General features: G+C 42.9%; 1 protein-coding gene across 15 annotated transcripts in view; it reads left to right on the forward strand.

Annotated features, from left to right (window-relative positions):
• The window catches only part of Tenm2 (teneurin transmembrane protein 2), a 1,244,871-nt gene that overhangs the window by 975,270 nt on the left and 248,653 nt on the right, over window positions 1–20,948 (forward strand). For all 15 annotated transcript variants that reach the window (XM_058571810.1, XM_058571809.1, XM_058571811.1 and 12 more), the window contains one exon: window positions 4,695–4,929. In XM_058571810.1, coding sequence (XP_058427793.1) covers window positions 4,695–4,929 — 235 coding nt within the window. The remainder of the gene's footprint in view (window positions 1–4,694; window positions 4,930–20,948) is intronic.

Consider the following 20,948-nt stretch of genomic DNA (forward strand, 5'->3'; position numbering starts at 1 on the left):
TTGTTTCCACTTGTACTCAAGCAGCTTTGCCATAGTCAACACAAGAGCGGATGCAGGCCGCCATCTTGTTTGGAGTGGGCATCGTCGCTCCACAAAGCAATGCTTTATTTTTCTTAGGATTCCATTTATTTTTCTTAGGACTCCAGTAGGAATTTAAGCAGGACAAAACACATGGACAACTTTCTTGTCAAAGTCAACTGGCACCAAAAATAAATGTAAAACATGGACGCTGGGACCATGCTCCCGCAGGACCAATGGTGGTACCAGTTCTTGAAAGTCCTTCATGTTCAAGCACACAGGAAGCACCTACCCCATAAAGCCACTCATTTTTTCCTAGACTTTTTCCTGACTGTACCTTCTTTGGTGTTAAGTAAAGAACCAGTGCCATCGTTCTTTCTTGCTAGGACCTAACACTGCACAGCAACTCAAAATAACTTCCAGGTTCTCCATTCAAAGTAAATAGGTGCCATTCAATAGATCAGCACCAAGGTTTTAATGACAATTGCTTTTTGCCAACTAATAGCATTCTTATTAGGTGATACAGTGTAAGCATTTATGTTATGTGGTTGTTTGTGATTAAATTGCATTATTATGTGATTTTATGTTTATGTAATAGGAGAGCCATAAATAATGTGCACATTAATTAAACCCAATAAACGCAGAACATAGAGTGGACATGAGGGTTCCTTCATCAAGATGAGTTGCATGTCCCTGTTTATCTACAAATGGAAGACATCCAATACTTTGGAGAGGGGCTTTTCATATATTTTGGCTTCTTGGGAAGCAGTGAGGCAGGTTGTCAGTCATTGTATATATTTTCAAAATGGAAAAACTTCTCAGCCAACAAGTATGTCAGATGGCTGTAATGAAAGCTGATCAAGGCAAAAAGCGCTTGGGACAGTTAGTTATAGCAGAGGGCGTAGCGGCACATTACCCACACTGAATACCAGGTACTCAAGTTATGCTAGGAGCCATCAGCATAGAAGCACGAGGAGTGGAGGACACAGTGGGTGTATCCAGCAGGGATAATAACGGGATGAGCAGGTTGATGGCACACAACAGAAGAGACTCAAGAGCATCCACCTCTACCTGGCTGCTGTTGTGAGACTTGGCATTTTGATTTTGATTTTTGTTCTGAAGTCAGGAATTTGGAACACTCCACAGAATATTGACTTTTATTTTTTGATAATATTCAGATTGAGGGCTATTGATCTATTACTTGTGACCTGGATAAGTCAGGTCTAGATTGACTTTTCCTACAAATCTGAGCTCCTAGGAAAATGCCATTATGTCTTACCATCCTTTGTTCCTGAAAGAGACATATCATGTTCTATGCACATGGTTTGAGGAGCTTACCAGCCAGTAGGTAGTATATTAAGCACTTGACATCCATGCTTTCTCTCTGCCTTTCAGAGGAACCTTAGCAGATAGTCTCTGCTATTTTTTCACCATTTGACAGAGGAGTAAGTTGAGGTAGCATGCTTAGGTTCATGCAGCCAGAAAGTAGCAGACCTCATCCTTGGAACCTGGCTCTTGGGATGTTCTGTGCTAACCTTCAGCTATATACCCCTCCTAGACATTCCCACAGCACTCTGCATCTCCCAGTGGTGGCACTCACGACTCTGCTATGATCTTCTTTGTGTTCTCCCTCCTCTTCCTAGTTCAAACTACGACTATTGGATAGATAGACACATGAGCAAATAGAATCAACATCACCTTGGACATGAGCGACAGTAATAAGGAAAATATCTTCCTGAGGATGCTGAATCATTTGGGGGTTTTGTTGACGTCCATAATTACATTTATTTGCAGTGCAATAGAATGTTGCTTCCTAGGAGGGTAAAGTAAGCAGAGAATTGAGTATTCTCTCGTCTTCCCTTCCTCCTCTTTCTCCGTTTCTTCCAGGAAGTTCTAAGCCTTCTCTTTAGAAGAAGAGAGAGAGAACTTGACCTCCTTCCCAGCTAACTGCATTCTATTTGAAACAGATCACGTAGCACCCAAATCAAGCATCCATTCCCCAGGGCACTACCCCAGATCCCACAGCCAGGGGAATTCTGCCCACACACGAGGCAGATGGACAGGGAATGGCCACACAAGCAGGAGCCAAGGAGGAAACTTAGCTCAGGGTGAATACACAGGAAGCAGGAGGGTCTGCCATCTCATTTAGTGAATCAAATCCCTCCCACGGCCTCTTTGTACTGGGGAGAGTGTGTGGTCTGGAGGGCTGGGGGCTGGGGAGGGGGAAAGCATTCCCACTTCTGTACTGACTCACCATGTCTTCCAGCAGCAAGTTCCATAATTACCTGACTAATGGGGAGTAATGATACCGCTTGGATGGGAGTTGAGAGAGGGAAAAAGAAAGGCATGAGAATTCATTAACCGCGTGTGAGGGGCTCGGAGAACATCTCAGAGGGATCATTATTACATCATTCACCCCCTTCCCTGCCTCTTTCCACTAACATGAGACAGACAAATGCTAAATAACCATGTAATAATATATTACTCGACAGACAACAATGCCAGAAAATATAATAGCGTGCCACAGCTATGAAACTCCCCCAAAGATATATTTAAAGTGTCACCGATGCATAATGTAAAACATGAATTATAGGTTCATTTGGAGGGCACGATTGAAAATCTATATGACGGCACTGTGGCATTTCCCACCGGGTTTCAGTTTTAGTTGTCTTTTTTTTTGTAACATTATTCCATAACTTCAGCCCAGAGAGGCAAACTTCAAGAAACTGATTTCCACCCTATTTTTCTGCCCAGTTTCTGTTGGTAGCAGTGATCTCCAAACCTTGCGTCATTTTGACATGTCGTCTTTCCCTCAGGATGCTTGGGCAGGCTTCGCAGGAACCCTTGAATGTAGATTACACCTTTTGGAGATGGAGCCTGGCCACATAAGGAGACAAGTAGTTGAAATTTGTGTCAAATTGCTTGTTTAAATGACTTGAGCCAACTTCTTCAAGCCAGGACAGCAGGGGCTGAGGATTTTAAAAGTTGGCAAGGGCCAAAATGACAAGGCTCAGCAGTCACCTGGTGAGCTGCCAGCCCTGCCTGGAGGCTTCAAAAATAAAAAAAAAAAAAATAAGATAAACTTTCTCAAAGGACACAAATTAAAAGTCATGTTTCAGCATCCATTAAAGTGAAATTATAGGCTTACTTCGCAGAGCAGACCACTTTCGATTTCATTATGCTTAAAGATTTCATTGTGTAGAAGATTGGGGACCGGTTGCTACGAAAACCTCGCACAGATCTGTCTTCTGTGGTTGATATTTACACGGGGATATTCCCCAACATGGCGATCTCATGTGTTCATTTTTCTTGAAAAGATAGAGGATTTCATTATTTTAAAAATAGGATGCTACTTGAAGGAAGGAGCACAGTTGGAAAACATCTCCCCTGACCTTCTGGAGAGACTCGGTCCTCGGGGTTCATCTTTCAGAGGAGAGAAATTATCAACCCACTGATCGAACTGGGCTCCCGGGAGTCTTCGGTTGACTCTCAAAAAAAAAAAAATTGTACATACAAACATTGTGTTTCTGTACATATTTACTTACCTGTTTATCAATTTATTTTGAATTAATTATCAAATCTTGAAAATCCAGGAAATTTCATCCCTAAGTCCAGATCTTCAGCTCTTCTAGCAAAAGGAGAGGTTGAGTCTGTGTTGAGCCCTTGGGCATTTCCATATGGCCACATGGGCACCCAATGTCAATCACTTCACTGTCCTGCCTGGCCTCACCCCGTGTCCTACCATGTTCTTGTTCCTTTTAGAAAGATTAATTTATTATTTTATGCTTAATTGACACACAAGAATTATATATATTATGGGTCACAATGTGATGCTTCAATACATGTATACATTATGTAATGATAAAATCAGGACAATTAACACATCTGTCACCTCAGATATTTTATCTTCAGGGCAAAACATTCAAAATCTTTTTTTTCCAGTATTGGGGCTTGAACCCAGGGTGCTTTACCCCCAGAGCTACACCCCCAGTCCCTTTTTAAAATTTCATTTTGAGATAGGATTTCTCTAACTTGCTGAAGCTGACCTCAAATTTACAATCTACTTGCCTCAGCCTCCTAAGTACTGGGATTACAGTGTGCACTGTGGCCTCTGGCCAAAATCCTCTTTTAATATTCTGGCATTTATATGATTATTGACCATCATTACCCTACCATGCAGCAGAACACCAGAACTCCTCTCTCCTAGCTAACTATAAATTTGCACCCATAACCAACCTCTCCCACCTCTCCACCCTCCCTGGTCTCTGGTAACCATTATTCTACTTCCTCCTTCCTTCAGGTCAGCCTTTATTTTTTTTAAGAGTGTGTACAGTGTACAGATTTACCAGGAAATGGAATGGAAACTTGTCACAGCAATCATCAACCTTGACTCTTGTGTTACTTTTATTGAGCAGTTATACGTTCCAAATATTCCACTGGTCATCCCTCACCAACTCGATTTTGCTAACCTCATTCTTTGTTTGATGCATATGGATAAATGCAAATTAAAGCATGTCATGCATTTGTAACTAACCCTGGGGCGTTCTGCATTCTTACCTGTGCCTCTGGTTTGTGGATCTCAGGGATTTGGGTTGCAGACACCCCTCTGTGGGTTTGCAGAGTGCCCGAGGCTGGCATCGACAGGCGCTGACAGCTTTCTCCTTCTTCTTTTTCAGGCCCTCCAAACCACCACAGCCAGTCCACGCTGAGGCCCCCTCTCCCGCCCCCTCACAACCATACGCTGTCCCACCACCACTCCTCCGCCAACTCCCTCAACCGGAACTCGCTGACCAACCGGCGGAGTCAGATCCACGCCCCTGCACCAGCGCCCAATGACCTGGCCACCACTCCGGAGTCGGTGCAACTGCAGGACAGCTGGGTGCTGAACAGCAACGTTCCCCTGGAGACCCGGTGAGTCCTGTCCCCACTCAGAGCTCTGCCAGCTGCCCTCGCCTTGACCCTGAACCACCCATACATGGCCACTGGGGGGGGGTCTCCGTTCTAAAGGGAGCGAGACCCCCGCATGAACAGCAGACAGGCTTAGCCCCTCCTTATTCCCTTGGCAATTTGCCCCTGAACGGTGGGCTGATAGGTATTTCTTTGTTCACATGTGTCTCCTTTTAATGCTTGTTTACTCTCTTAGACAGCTCTTGTGTACCCAACTAATAGAATTAGCATAACATATTTTTACTCAAAGGCTCATGGGAAACATGCTTATAAGGGTATATTGACTGAAAGCTGCTGATAAATTATGCATTTGGCCTTTCTTGAAGTAATAAATGAAGACTCATTTGAAATTAAGTGTTTGGGGAGACCTTGAGAAACAATCCCTGATTCCAGACTGACAGAAGTATAATTTTAATTTATATTTCATCCAACATGCAGTCTCACTTTAATCCCTCCTGTACACACTAACAGCTTGATGCCTGTGGGGCAAACAATAATGTATAAAAACAAACAAGAAAAAAAGGACAGCAATGATGTCAGGAGGGAAGAGTTTGAAAACCATCTCCAGGTCTGGCTTTGTTTCTGTTTTGTCTTCCCTTCTATCATCTTTCCACCCTCGCTCTGGTCTTCCAAAGCCACATGTGCCTCAGTCACCTGCAGGAAGACCCTGTGGTCCTAGCCTGGAGGGCTGGGATCTGATTGACAGCAAAGGCTGAGAGTGGATTGGCCAGGCATTGAAACAGCCTCGTGGCTCCGCCCCCAGATGCTGTCATGGCTTCTGGGCTCCAGTTGCTATTATTTCCTTGTCTGGAAGGACCATGGAGACCACACAGAGAGAAAGGCCCATTTGTGTTGACCCTTCACAAAGTTCTCAGTTTGTAAACTTTAATAATTTAGGTGTGAAGAAAGACAGAAATAATCTGTGATCTTTCTGGTAATGGTCAGTGAATTTTCTGCACACAGCTGGAAGCAGTTTGGAAAGCTGTAGCATTTGGTGCTGTTTCTCATCTGTGATGTTTTCGGGTTTTTTAAAAAAAAAATAAGATCTCGAGCATTAATGTGTGGTATATCCTTGTCGGTGTAATCACACCAAAGTTGAGTTAATCTTATTTTCTGACAATTATAGGTTTATTTTTAAACATGCCTACGATCTTAATCTTTGAAGCTTAAAATATGTCAAGTCAATTTAAAAAAATCTATGTATATAGTATATATAGTCACGAACTTAAACATCTGCACTGTTGTTGTAAGTCACTGAGATGGCTTTGCTGGAAGCAACTGGTCTACCAGCCTGGACTGGGAATGTTCTCCCGATTCATGGTCGTCCTGGAGGCTGCATAAGATTCTCATTTCCTCCCCACATCCACAAACTTCCCTAGAGTGTGTTAGGCTCAAGTCAGCCTATTTTTACATTAATAGATGATTGTTTTGAAAATAGTTTCTGGGAGGAAAGGCTACCTGGTGGATTAGGTGAAGGAGATTAGATGAAGGAGAAGAGGCCCACCACCACCATTAGCAGTTTCTGTGGGGGCCCCTTCATGTATACTGGATGTTTATGCCTGCAAGTATTATCTCTTTCAAGCCTGAAAGCAATCCAGCAAGGTCAGAAGGGACTGCTTTATTACTGTCTTAAAGATGCAGAACCCAGATGTAGAGGGACAAAGTCACCTGCAAGAAGTGTATGGCTTCAGGGAGACAATAAATTAGAAGTCACATTGCAGGAGCCCCTCATGTTCCCTACACAAGAAGCAAGGTGATGAGATGTCGATGGGCAGACAATCACAAGCCTACATTTACAGCCCTAATCGTTACACTTACAGGGCCAGATCCATCAGACCATCTGCTTTTTGCAGGGTCTCCCCTCAGTGATAAGATCTCACACAACACATAAACGTCAACACAAATACATCTCCCAGCTGCTGATGTAATCATATGGTACCCCTGGAGGTTGGCTTTGAATATCCATTTGTAATAAAATGTCCTCTTGACAAACATCTGGTAGAAAGTTGCACAAAACCAGCAGGTTCTTTCCCTGCTTTCCTGAAGTCAACTCTTGCAGAATTTTCCTGCACATCTTTTGGATGTGTGGCGTTTCTCTAAGGCTTAGGACTCCTGAATGATGCATTCGGAAGAGGCAACTCAAAGACAAAATTTTGCAGGTACATAAGACTGCCGAAACTCTATCAGAAGTCTATCAGAAGTAAAAACAAAGGAGAACAACATCTGCATGTCCTTTGATGAGGATGAGGGAATGTCAGGCCTCCAGATGGGGCTAGAAACAGAAGTCAGGAAATGGGCAGAATTTGGCAAAACTCTGAAACTGTGCTCATGGAACTGAGTATAAAGAACTTGGATGTACAACTACATGAGATATGAGAGCTTGAGCAGTAATCCATAGAGTTTCTGGATTTATGATTTTCTTAAAGATTCCTAATTTTCTTTCTTATTAGCAAATATTTTTTGAGTCATTTTTAAGTGTGACAAGAACAACGTTAGATGCAGAGGAGGTGATAAGTAAAACATGCATCATCCCCTTATGACTCCCATATAATCTAAAGGAAGAGGTTGTTACATAAACAAAAAGATACTGCAGTATACACAATGAAAGAGTATAAAAGTTACAAGGATTGTACAGCAAAAGAAGGAATTAACTCTCCCATAAATGTTATGAAAACTTTCACAGGTGAAGGGGCTGCTTGGGGCTAGGTTTTGAGGGATCAGTAGGAGCTCACCTAGTAGAAAATTAGAGACTAGTCAAAGGCTCTAGCATATTATTTATTCTCATCCCCCACTGCTTTTTTCTATGTCTTGGCATCTGAGAACTGAACAAATTCACTCACTCAAATGCTAAAACTCTGTCAGTTTAATGATATCGTTTTGTTTTTTTTTTTTACCTGTGAGAGAATAAAGGTATGGGTGTCCTTCTGGGTAGGGGCATGATGCCATATTGATTCACATTCCTATTCATGTCAAATAAGAAGCAGTTAATCACATCCTCGAGAGAGAGTCATTAAAGGGAAGATGTTCTGGAGGCTGATCATGTGTGCTCACATATTTGGAAAACGCAGCGGACATCCACAAACATCTTCCTGGTGGCTGTCTCCTTAGTGCAGACCTCTGGGTGTGGTGAAGAACGTTGTGATTCAGGTCTGCCACACCCAGAAGCTAGAAGCCACATTGCTATAGGTCAGGCATTTTGATTCTAAACACATATTGCTGTGTTTCCTGAGGCTGTGGGGCGTGGGCCCTCCTCTCCCTGCGCTGATGTGTGACTTCCCCATCAGTTAAAAGCGGCTCCTTGGATCTTTTCTGAATTATCCATTTTCTATTTTTTTTTTCTCTGATGAGCAGAATCAAGGGTTCTGATGAAGGAGACACAGCCAGAAAATAGGAATGAACAAATTAGGATTTTTTTTTTCTTTTTCTTATATTTGTTCTTTTTAGGTACACATGACAGTGGGGTGCATTTTGACACACTGGTGCACACATGGAGTACAACTTCCCACTCTTAGGGTTGTACATGATGTGGAGTTTCACTGGTCATGCATGTGTTCACGGATGAACCTAGGAAAGTTATTTGGAACTTAATCCAAGACAAAAGAACGTGTGAGGAGAGTTCCACATCAATGTCAAGCTTCAAAAAGAACAGAGTGTATGAATTTCCACTACCAGAAGCAGTCCATTTACATAGGAGCCCTAACAGAATCCGAGAAAAAAAAAACAAACAGAAGCAGAGAGCACAGAGAGCGGTCTCCATGGTAAACCACTGCCTTCAGCCCCACCTATTCTCAGAATTCCTGGAACAGAATCCACGCCACGGGGCAGTTCTTGGTGGGGATCTCTGGCCGCTGCCTCCTGGGGAGTGTCTGAAGTCAGCGAGGGAGCTTCCTTTCCTCCCTGTGTGTGATCTGCTGAAGCGAGCTTCTCTCTGATTCTATTTGGGCGGCAGGTCTCCAAAGAGAATCCCTAAGCCGGGCAGAGCTTCCCTCTGAGTTGAGAAGTCTTGGAAGGCCTGACTCTCATCGCCAACGTCCTCAAGCTGAACACAAGTTTGCCAGTTGTTTTTTTAAGACCGTCATCCATTATTCATTCTAGAAATATCCATGAGAACCCCTACCATGTGCTAGTCACTGAGAACTCAAAAAAGGAGGAGAACAAAGTCCCTGCCTTTACCAAGAGGCTAGGTGGGAGGTATGTGAGCAGATGATGATAGAAATGTCCCTGCCGTGATCAGTGCCAGGAGAGGCAGAGAGAAAGAAGCCAGGCCCAAGGGAGATCTCATTTATGTTGAGGATGAGCCTGGGGAGGAAATGCTAAGGCTCCAGATAGATAGCCAGCTGGAAAGGCAGGCAAGGGTGGGAGGGTACCAGACCTCGGGTTGTGCCAAGGACTGGACTTCACCCCAAGAGCATCAAAGAGCATGGAGGCTTTTAAAGTGAAGCAGCAAAACAATAAGGTAGTTCTGGAGTGAGGGAGGGGACTGAAGGTCCAGTTGGGAAAACATTGCAATAGTCGAGAGGAATCGGGGCTGCCTTGCCTCGGGAGGTGGTGCTCACCCAGGATAGGAGGCCGCTTCAGGGCAGACTCCGCACAGTGATGCCTTCCTTGTGACACCCACAGTGATAGCATTGGCTTACCTACAAACAGGTTCTCTGGCATAAAACACAAGTTCAGTTTGGGACATGTTCAGTCTACAATGTGAAGAGAATTCAGTTTAGTGACTATAGGTCAGGCATTTGATTCTAAATATGTACATAACAGACAATCATCCATTTACTTATTGTATCTGAAGATCTCAGGAATTGTGTTTTGTACGTTTTGTACTGGGGAATGGAACCCAGGGCCTCACACAATCTAGGCAAGTGTTCTGCCCCTGAGATATATCCCCGGTCCTCTTAAATTTTATTTTTAACTTTATTTTGAGGGTCTTGCTAAGTTGCCCAGGCTGGTTTTAAACGTGAGATCCTCCTGCCTCAGTTTCCTGAGTCTCCTGGATCACAGCACAAGCTACCATACCCAGCAACGGATTTTTCTCCTTAAAAATTTTTCGGCAAAAATTTTGTTACATTGATTCTACATCACTGTATAGATAACAGCTTTTCTTAATCAAGTGCTTTTGACTTGGCCCTTAGATTTATATATATGATCCTATTTGATCCCTTAAGCCCTTCCATTAGGTGCATGTCACTGCCTCTACTTCAAATAAAGGAAAAATGAAAACTAAGGGTAGATGGGTCTCGCATCACCCATTAGTAAATGGCAGAGCTGGGATGGAGCTCAGGTCTACCTGACTCCAAATCCCATGTGTTTAGCCACTTTTGATAATGACTTTGGGACATGCAGTTGGGGTGGTCACTATTCTTATTCTGATGGCACATAAGAAGTTAATTTGTCTTGGGAACAGGATTGGTGAAGTCATCAAATTATAAGTGACGTAAGTCAAGAAACAATCTATGGGGCAAAGTGCAGCCTGTTACTGGATATAGACTCAGTCATTGTCAAAATCAGAGACAGGGCAAGATGTAAGGGACCTTTGGCTCTAACTCTGAGGGTTAGAGGCAGCTTAGGGTGGTGAGTCTGAGGCCTGGCTGCTCCATGGTGGGGCAGCATGGGACATGGGTCAATAGGTTTACAGGCAGATGTTGAATGCCCTGCATTTTTTTTAATATTTATTTTTTAATTGTAGTTAAACACAATACCTTTATTTACTTATTTTTATGTGGTGCTGAGGATTGAACCCAGAGCCTCACATGCGCTAGGTGAGCGCTCTACTGCTGAGCCACAACCCTAGCCCCTAATGCTCTGCATATTTTAAAAGGTGGGCACAAACCAATACTGTGCAAACAAGAAGTGCAGCTGCTTTTTTAGTTCATTTCTGTAGTTTTTTTCTTTTTTTTTTCTTCAAACAGAACTTTGCCAGATTGGTAGAGGAGGCCAAACAGCCACAGGACCATGGCTGACTGTGGCTGACCACTAGGTCATCCTGAAAAGGTCATTCTCCCTGTAGCAGGAAGCCATGGCAGGTGCTCTGGTGGAGAGCTGAGCATTCTGGGCTTGACAAGTGTCATTCAAGGAATCTAATTTGGGGGTCAGAAAACGCTTTTCTGGTCTTCCATATGCCTCATCTTGTCCTGATCTGGATGCTGCATTGGTAGCGCATATTTGGGAATCAAGATTCAAGACCTTTAGTAAATAAGGTTCTCACAGAGAAGCAAAGAGATTGTTGGAACATCCTCGCCATGCCGAGTCCAAAGACTATTCCAAACTTGTTCTCTGATTGATTTTTTTTACCCAAGGATTAATTTTCTGACAGAATCACTGACAAGCTTGATCTTGAGAATATTAAACCAAGGTAACCTGTTGGAGTTGTTTTCTTTTTCTCTCCGTAATGTTTTCAAATAAGGTTTAAAACTAGAATTCATTCCGGGTGAACCAAATGCATTGAAGCACTTTTCAAATCAATAGGCAGCTTGATTTCTCCATATTGCAAAACATTATGCCCCCTAGATTCTCATCAGAGGCAACATGGAAATTAATGAGACCTTTAGGTTAGCCTTTCAAGCTCAGCCTTATTTTATGGCTTTACCTTGCCTTTTTGACACCCTGATCCTGCCTGGCCACCAGCAGCATTTCACGATGCAGTGCACTTTAATTTTGCAGTTTTCTTAGTCTTCCTTGGAAACTGGCAGCTTATTAATCTCAATAACAGAGCTGCTCAATAGGCAAGCTTGCCAATGAGAAACCATCCTGGGTCTCTTTTTTATTTTCCCCGTTGGCAGATGGGAACAAGGGGGTTGGTTGTTGGATGGAGCCAAGGGGTGGGTGTGATAGAGAAAAAGCCAGTTAGGGGGCGGGGGGGGGGGGGCACCGCATCCCCCAAAGCCCTTAATGACAATTGGCAGGAAAATAAAGAGAGCCCAGTCTAATCCACCAGTCTGCAATTTATGGCTTGTAGTGTTAAACACACTCAAACCCATTAATAAGAAAATAAATAAAGTGTTGTGGCACGTGTGCAAATTACAAGGTGCATTAAGAAAGAAACAAGCATTATATCTTACTCAAGACGGCTCCAGCCTTCTCTTGGCATAGTTTGCAAACGTAGACGCACCCTTGAAGGTAGGAATATCCAAAGAGCAGCTCTCCTGCTAAGTCAATTAAATCATTGGAGACTTAAACTTCTTATTTGCAAGTCACTACAGCTAAGCCTCCAGGTAGAAAGAACTTTAAAAGATCCATCCCTCAGCAGACTGGACTGTGGGGACCCTATTACAGACTGAGGCCACCTGGTGGTCATGCCTTGGAAGAGCAAGACTCTGCCCCTAGTCTGTGTAAATGTGGAAGACTCTTGGTTTAAGATCACAGTTGAAAAAAGCCAAATATTTCCATCTCTGTCTGTGCTCTTTTACCCATTCAGCTAATATCAACTGTCATTACCTGTGGGCATTTCCTGGTGTCTTCCCAGGGGATATTTTATCTGGCGTAGACAGGGGAAGACTTGAAGCACGAGTCTTTTTCTAATTCGGGCTTCCAATGATCCTTTTCTTTTCTCAGAAGCCAGATAAGGTGTCTGCGGTTCTTCCAGGCAGGAAAAGTAGGACCTGCAACTTTTCTGAAGCTTCCTTTGATTTATTAGTCTCAGCCTCGCTTGCCATTGTAAGTTGAGATCTTGTGTCCCCAGAATTGCAATCTGTCACAAGGCACTCAACCATTGTGCCCAACCAGAGATCAATCATACGGGAGTGTTTAAGAAACTTTTCTCAGATAGCTTTTCTTTCCCCCAAAGCCCACCAAACAGTTTGCGCCTGTTCTTTGAGTCTTGTTTGCAAATATTAATTTTTTGGAGGTCATGACAACCATCAACACAGATCCTTACCCTTGAAATTGTGTATTTTTAAAAATTTTTTTATGGAAACATTTCTTGCTCAGGGTAACTGGTTAGTGTTCAGCAAGTACTGCAGTGTCTGTCACCAGTAACTTAACTGTGCGTGCCTTATATTTCAAAAGAGAATGAACTTTTTCCCCCTATTTGCAGAATCATATCGAAATTGTACTTCAATTTGTTAAAACTTCAACTGGGTGCTGATATCCATGAGTCCACTTCTCAACAGTTAGTCCCCCCCCCCCCCGTGAAGATTTTCTATACCAATGACATGACATTTAAGATCTTATTTATTAAATCATTTGAACAATTGGATTTGAAATTCTGCATATGCGATCCTTGCATTACTATGTGCTCAGATAAGAACTTAAAATGGAAAGCTCAATCTTAGTGACGTTTTAAATTTCTTATCAACCTGGTTCCTTTCTACTGCACTTGGGAACATGTGACAAAGGGCAGAGGGAGCTATTTGGCCCATTTCAGCCTTTGGTGGGACCCTAGGGAAATCGACTCTGCCCTGTCCCCATCCTAGCTAATTCAGTAAAATGAAACCATAAATTTACAAGTCCCCTGAGGATGAGGCAGCACACTGTATGTGAATTTTCTGGGTGATCTGGTACTCAGCTGAGGGCTGTTCTTCCTTGGCCTATCCAGCGGCAGTCTGCTGAAGGCAGAGGACAGGAAGATTCTCCCTTCCAGCTTCTATACCTCACAATCCACATGAGAAGGGAAAATTGTGGCACTGTTGAAAATCTCTCCACGTCCCAGAAACCAGTCAATACTCTCTGGGGTTTTGGTTTGTGGATGGCATCATCTCTGAAGTGCCTCCTCTGTGCCTCGCACTGTCGTGGGTACTTTACATCATGTTATCTCAATGAAAGTTCTCGGGGATTTTTCATTGCATTGATATCTCAGGGAAAAGAGCTTGGGAAGAGGGAAGGCTGAGAAAGAGAAGATGTTGGCCAACTTGGATTCAGATACTTAGAGTGAGGCCTTAGGAGTCCCTCCTTCATCCTGGCTTTTCTGTTTTCCAACACATTTTTTTTAACTCGGGCCTCCTTTTATGACATCTTTGTGGGACCTACAGTCTATACTCTGTCGCCTCAGAAATCTAGGAGGAAGTGAAGCTCCTCTTCCTGATCTTTCAATAACACTTCCTTCATGGAGGCCCATTGGAGCCAACCAGGGTCACATGACCACAACCAACCAATCCTGAGGCCTGGAGAACAGATCACATTGATTGGCTAAGCCTGGATCCCATTAGTACTGGGGGGTCTAAGTGGTGAAGCAGGGGCCTGGCCCATTACCCACACCTTACTATTAGCTTAGAAAGGAGGCCACGTCAGGCAGAACCCCACACCAGCCCAGGTCAAATTCTATGCTAGTTTTGCCACGGCCCACTGGCCTGCTCTTATTGTCTGATTATAGTGATTTTCTTTCTCTTATGGGCAGACATGGTCCTGGTCAGGATGGGAGGTGGGCAAATTTCATGGCATTGGATTTTCTCACTTGCCTGGGCGCAGAAGGGGGTTTACAACTGATTTCAACATGAACCAGAAAGAATAAGTTCCACTGACTGACTGCCTCCCGCCCCCTTCTGATTCATCGCCGTCTCTGGTTCACTTCTCAAACATCCCACAACTTTACCTTTGAGTTCACTGTGGCCACTTAATGCATTTTAACTTTTATTAGTCTCCTGATGTCTCTTTTAAGCTATCATCTTCTTTCCCACAAAAGTGCTTGGATTCCACATTTTCTAATTAAAACATGCTCATTTATTGTCTTACTAACCAGTGCTCTTTACGAGGGCTCATGATGAGAAAGTTAACTCAAAACATCTCGATGCATTTCCCATCTCCTGGAAATGGCTGGAGAAGCAGTTTTACCTTTATAACATTGAATTACTTTGAAGAATTTTTGGTTTTGCTTTTTTGATAAGACCATGATTGGAAGCATTTACCTCCATGCATCAAGCTCATAACATTCTCAGCAATGTATTTGTAATGGTACCCAAGTTTAATGTAATGGTGAATGTGGTGGCATCAGGGTGCAGGGACCTGATGCCACCATATTCACCATTATATTAAACTCTAGATGGGTTTAAATGTAAGTGCACTATATTTTTCTTCTACTACACTGAGCCTTGCTACTTGGGGTAATATCAAATTATTTCACAAGGGTATAAATAGCATCGGGTACCATTATTAAAATGGGGATAAGTTGCATTTAGGAATGAACATTTTTCACTAATTAAATGTTGCAGTATTTTGATGGTGTTAATGCTATGATCCATGAAGGAGCTGTCTGAGTCCTGCAGAGCATATTACCCAGGATTTTCACAAGGATAATCAAGATAGTATATGTTGGCCATACTTGGACTTCTGAGTTTTCACCGTTGTTTATCTTGTCTTTGGAAATATGAAAGAAATGCTAAGATGAGGAGTCCCTCATGCCCTGCCTGTAATGTGAGTCTTCAAATTCCTAATACCATTCAGTTCAGGAAAAAGGGAGAATTGTGGTATTCTTCACAGAGCTAAAACCAAAGGACTGTTTCAGACAGAGAGGGAGGCGTGGAAATGAGGATGGGAAAGGGGATGGAGATCAGATGGGGATGGAAGCTGGGATGGGGATGAGGAGGGGAGACATGGAGATGAGACATGGGTGAGGAAATGGAAATGGGAATGTGGGTGGGGATGGAGATGGGGTTAGAGATGGAGATGAGGATGAGCATGGAGTTGGTGGCTGAGAGATGGGAACAGAAAGAGAGACTGGTGGCAAATAGGATGTGGAAATGTGCACATGCTGCCTTTTGGGAGCCTGGTCCTGCATTCTGACCACTGTTAACTACATCATAAGATAGACCAGGAGAAGAAATCAGGGTCAACATGATTCTGATAAGACCATGAATGGAAACATTTACCTCCATGCATCAAGCTCATAACATTCTCAGCAATGTATTTCTAATGGTACCCAAGTTTAATGTAATGGTGAGTTTAAACAGAGCCTCATAATTTAAGAGAAGGGGCATCATCTGGCAGCTCAGAGGCAGAATTTTCAAACTAGAATCCTATTAAGGTTACTTAGTATAATCCAGATGAGGAAAGTGAGGATCAGTGTTGCCAGGGCCTCCCTTCTGAAGGTCCAGTGGTCTACAAGAGGGCCTCTGGTTCAAGCCTCCCCTTCCCAGCACCCCTCACTGTATCCTGAGTGGGGAGTTTGGTCTCCACAGAATCTTTATCTCCACTTTCTTCTGCAAAGGAAAGGATAATAACTTAAGGCAAGAAGAGCACAATTGTAGGAGATTTGGTCTTTTGTTGTTGTTGTACTTCCAAAATATACATATTGTCTTGGTAAAGGTATTCGATGTTTAGACATATGGAAAATGGAAAGAAATAGTCCCTACTTCTCAGTTTCTATTTTCAAGGAAATACCAATGAAGCTTTATTATTTTAAGCTTCCAGAAATGTTTATAGACATCTGAGTATATATGTTTTTTTAAAAGTTTAATGTAAATGGAATTGTCTGCATACCATTTGGCAACTTCCTTTTTTAACTTAATGAGATGTTGTGCAAATCTATTCAGGTGGTTTCATGCAGACCTACCTCATCCAGTTATTTTAAAGTCTATATAATATTCCATAATGTCATAATTTATTTATCCAGTGACTTCTCAAAAGACTACTTTCAGATTTTGCAATTACAAACAAAACTGTAAGGAAGAATCTTGCGTATATATCTTTCTTTGCATCCTTATATGATTATATTCAAAAGTTAAATTCCTGGAAATGAAATAGCCAAATCAAAGGGTACGTATAATATGCATTTTGAAGTTAGATAGATAGTGCCACATTGTGTCCATCTCGGTTCAAATGTTCCAATCTCCCTGAATGTCTTCTTTATTGAACTGTCCTGTTTTGATCAGTTTAAAATAGAGCCCCCCAACCTTATGGTGTTGGATTTTAGACATAAAATGTAGATAATGTTGTTTTTTAAGGAAGAATGTTAACAGATAATACTTGAATGCCTTAGAAATGTTGACCCTCTTATTTTCATTTTGCTATTTTTATTTTTTGGTGCTGGGGAGGGCACCCAAGACCTCCTAGATACTAGGCAGGTGAGCTCCCTCTGAGGCACACCCCTGCCCACGACCCCTTCCTACCTGCCAGGCTAGCATGGAAAGAGGCAGGGTGTGGGTGGGTCTGGACCATGGCTCCAGGCTCCATCTGTGGGCCCTTTCTCCTTATTCCTCAACTGTGCTGCAGTGTGTCCTAGGTCATTCCAGATGTCTGGCCCTGACTGTCTTTTGTTTTCTCATTTGCAATTTGGCAGTGTTTTAAATTTTCCTCCTCTCCCCGCCTGCCTTGCCTCTGTCTACCTAACGGGGCTATTATACGAATGTCTAGGACGACTTCGCCAAGTTCTGAATCCCCGTGAGAAATGCCTGGTACAGCAGTGTGATTGTTCCAACCATTACAGGCAGCCTTGTGATCCAGGACTTGACAATCCAGCAAGAAAGACAGCCTCTTTTGTGAAATGAGTATGTGAGGCCTCTGTCAATAAGACGCCCTCGGGCCAAACTTATATAGTTACTTTATCTGAAACGCCCATTTTATGCTAAGTAAGGATTTTTGTATTTCCTACCGCCCATTGGTAATCCCATTACCAGCTGTGTTCCTAGGACTTCAGCCTAATTCAGCCAACATTTTGGAAGGCCTTTGAGAGCTGAGCACCACCCAAGGCACTGAGGGCAAGGATGCAAAAGATCTGTCCTTGCCCCCTGGGATGCAGTCACCCAGGAGGAAGACGGTGCAGCAGATCAGCCATATTAATTTGGATTAATGCATTCTGCATCACCAGACTACATCTCAGGGGCAGTACCTGTGGCTAGAGCCATCTCATGGCCTGTGTTGTGGCCACTTTCTGGGCTGGTGCATGCTCCCTAGTTTTACTTTAAGGGGCCTATGAAGGTGTTTTTACAAAGATATGTTATGGTCAGTTTTGCTGTAAAAGTCCTTGGTTAACATTACTAGAAAGGGAAGAAGTACTCGTACCGGGCAGTTAACCAGCGGATCCTATGTTAGCTAAGGAAAGCAAGAGAAAGGGATGGAGGAAAGAAGAACTAAAAAACAAAACAAAACCGAGAGACATAAATTTAAACCAGGCAGCATATGGGATACATTGATTACACAATAATAACAGCTCACATGTAGTCAATGTCACGAATGTGCTGAGCCCTTATTTAATCCAGGTGGTACCCTTAGAAACACTTCCCATGAGCTTGCCATCTACGTATGGGGAAGCTAAGATTTAATATCCCGTCATTGTCACATGGCTGGGCAGCCAGGCTCTGAACCCCACATGCAGTCAACAGCTTTCCCATGAATGGCCACCCTGTCCAGCCTTCTGAAATCCCCAGGTGCTGCCCCCCCCCACCATGAACCTGGCTCTGCCCTTCCTCTTCCTGCCCTTCTCCTCACCTTTCTATTGTGCCTCTTCCTCTCTTCCCTCCAGAAAAAAGCCACCATTGCTTTTTAGCATAATCACTTAACCTCTGTTTGATCAAAACCTAAGGGTGAGAAAGGACCCCAACTTACGCCCAGCCCTCCCAGCTGTCTACCCGGCAGCCTCCCCGCCAGGCTTGCCTTCAGGTTTTGTTGAATTCTGCCCCTTGCAACGAAAGTGCCCCAAGGCGGGCACCTGCCTTTGAGTCTCACATGCCACCTGCCCATCAGACAGTTTTCAATGCATGTTATCTCGGCATGTCCCACTGAATCCTCGTCAAGACCTCCAAGATGGCAGTGATGAGCTTTTTGGGTACTTACAGCAAACATGCATGACAATTTTCCTTGACACTTGCATTTTGAAGAAGTCCCGCCCGGGGACCTAGGAAAACCAGCACTGAGGAAACCCAGAACCTTTCAAAGAAGCCAGGATTTCCGAGCCTTGCTCCCTGGGATGTGTGTTGTCACAGGGATGCTGCAGGATCTGCCTTTGAGTATCTTAAGTGCCGTGGCCATACTTCCGAGTTGATGCTAAATGATGGTTGCCTTATTTAATGCCATCTTTTTTCTGACAACTGAAACATATGAATCTGTCCTGTGTATTGTCAGTGGGTATGTGGCTGGCCTACAAACACACTTAAATGGTACACTTCTGAGAACATTAATTTCTGAATGTCTCACAGATATATGTAGGCAGGCAAATGTGTCACAGGGGTTGCTATAGAGCTTAATTAATATCCCTGAAGAGCTCTTATATCATTTCATAAAGAGTGCTAAATAAGAAGAAAATATTATACCTATGGATATTACACATCTAAAGAAATGTGGATAAATACACTGATGGGTCTTCTTACATTTCCTCGTACCTCAAAGGGTCTGATGTAAATTCTAATGGGAAAATAAATGGTATTAAAGATAACCATTTTTAATGTGAGAGTTAAAAAAAAAGCAATGCCACCCCAACTTGAATGTTAGAAATCGCTACACATTATTGGTTTTAAAGAAGGCAATCTATAATTCACAAAAAAGGAGTAGCATTTTTCTTTTGTTTTCTCTCTCCTCTGCCAGACTCAGTATTTACAATTGCCTTGATGACTTAAAAATTCTTGGTAGCTGTGCTTATAAGTTTCCACTGCTGTAACAGAATACCTGAGTCTGGGTAGCTTACAAGCAATGAAAATTTATTGGTTCATAGTCATGGAGGCTGAGAAGACCAGGACTGAGGGGGCCAGTAGCTGGCAAGGCAAGAGAGGGCAGGAGAGAGACACAGGAGGCCCTAAACTTATCCTTTTTATAAGGAACCCGCTCCTGAGATAACACACCCACTCCCGCCATGTCTGGATTAAGCCATTCATGAGTTTAATCACCTCTCAAAGGTCTCACCTATTAATACTGTGACAATGGCAATTAAATTTCAGTGTCAGTTTGAGAAGGGACAAACATTTAAACTGTAGCAGTAGTTACGGCAAGAATTTGATAAATCAATTTTATTTCTTTTTTTAGAACCTGAAGAAGGCTTATAAAAGAGTTGATCTCGCCCATTTGATTTTTATAGCAGAGATATTGCCAGTCTCTTCTTTCTCTTTCTTTCTCCCTTCCTTTCCTTCTTCCCTCCGACTCTCCCCTTCTTCCTCCCTCCTTCTACCCAACAAATGGGTCTTCAGCTCTTACAAAAGCCAAGGGAAAAAAAATCATTGTTGAGTTTTTAGATTAGTTCATTTTTTATTTCTTTTTATTTCTGGGACTTAGGGTGCTTTTTTGTAAATAGAGGGAAATGAATGAGAACTCATTTTTCGAAGGAAGAACAACATGGAATTCCAGTGTTAGGATTGGAAAGAGGAGTAGTTTTAGAATTCATGTGGTTCAATAAGTGGGTAGAATGTTAAATATTGAAAGTACTATTTATTCATTGTCTCTGTTTATTTATTTAGATGTTGGGGTTGAGCCCAGAGCGCTACATCCCCAGCCATTTTTTTTTTTTTTTTTTGAGTGAGGATCTTGCTAAGTTGCCCAGGCTAGGCTTGAACTTGTGATCCTCCTGCCTCAGCCTCCCAAATTGCTGGGATTTCAGGTGTGCGCCATGGTACCAGGTGGATATCTGGGATATTTAAAGATTAAAGACTTGTGAAGACCTTCAGAAATCTCCTTCATTTCATGTGCTCCCATCTTCCCTAAATATCATGGAACCCTATGTTCATTTAAAGCTAGTTAATACATAAAGATACTCAGGGACCCAAAGAGCACACTGTGAGATGTTATATTTCAGAGCCTCTGTGATCTCATGACAGAAGTAGAAGCCTAGCATTTGTTTAAACCCTGACTGGAAAGGACTTTGTGATTTTACTTCCTGAAATAAAATATAATTTTTCTCTCAGCCTGAACTTCTAAAATTCTTCCATACTTGGACGGGCTCATTCCTCAGGGTCAGTGATGTTTGGGTCTGGCAAGTCAATGCTGTTTATTACACTGAGCTCAGAATGTGTGCTAATACTAAAACGCTTTTTTAAAAAGAAATCAAAAATATCACAAATAGGTGGCTTTGCTAGGATACAAACCCCCTAGGTTTTCACCAAAACCACTTCCCTGAAGTGAGCAGGGGCTGA

The sequence above is a fragment of the Marmota monax genome, unplaced genomic scaffold (genome assembly GCF_021218885.2).
Source record: "Marmota monax isolate L192 unplaced genomic scaffold, Marmota_monax_Labrador192_F-V1.1 WCK01_AAM20220418_F8-fsc00084, whole genome shotgun sequence".
Classification (NCBI taxonomy): domain Eukaryota; kingdom Metazoa; phylum Chordata; class Mammalia; order Rodentia; family Sciuridae; genus Marmota; species Marmota monax.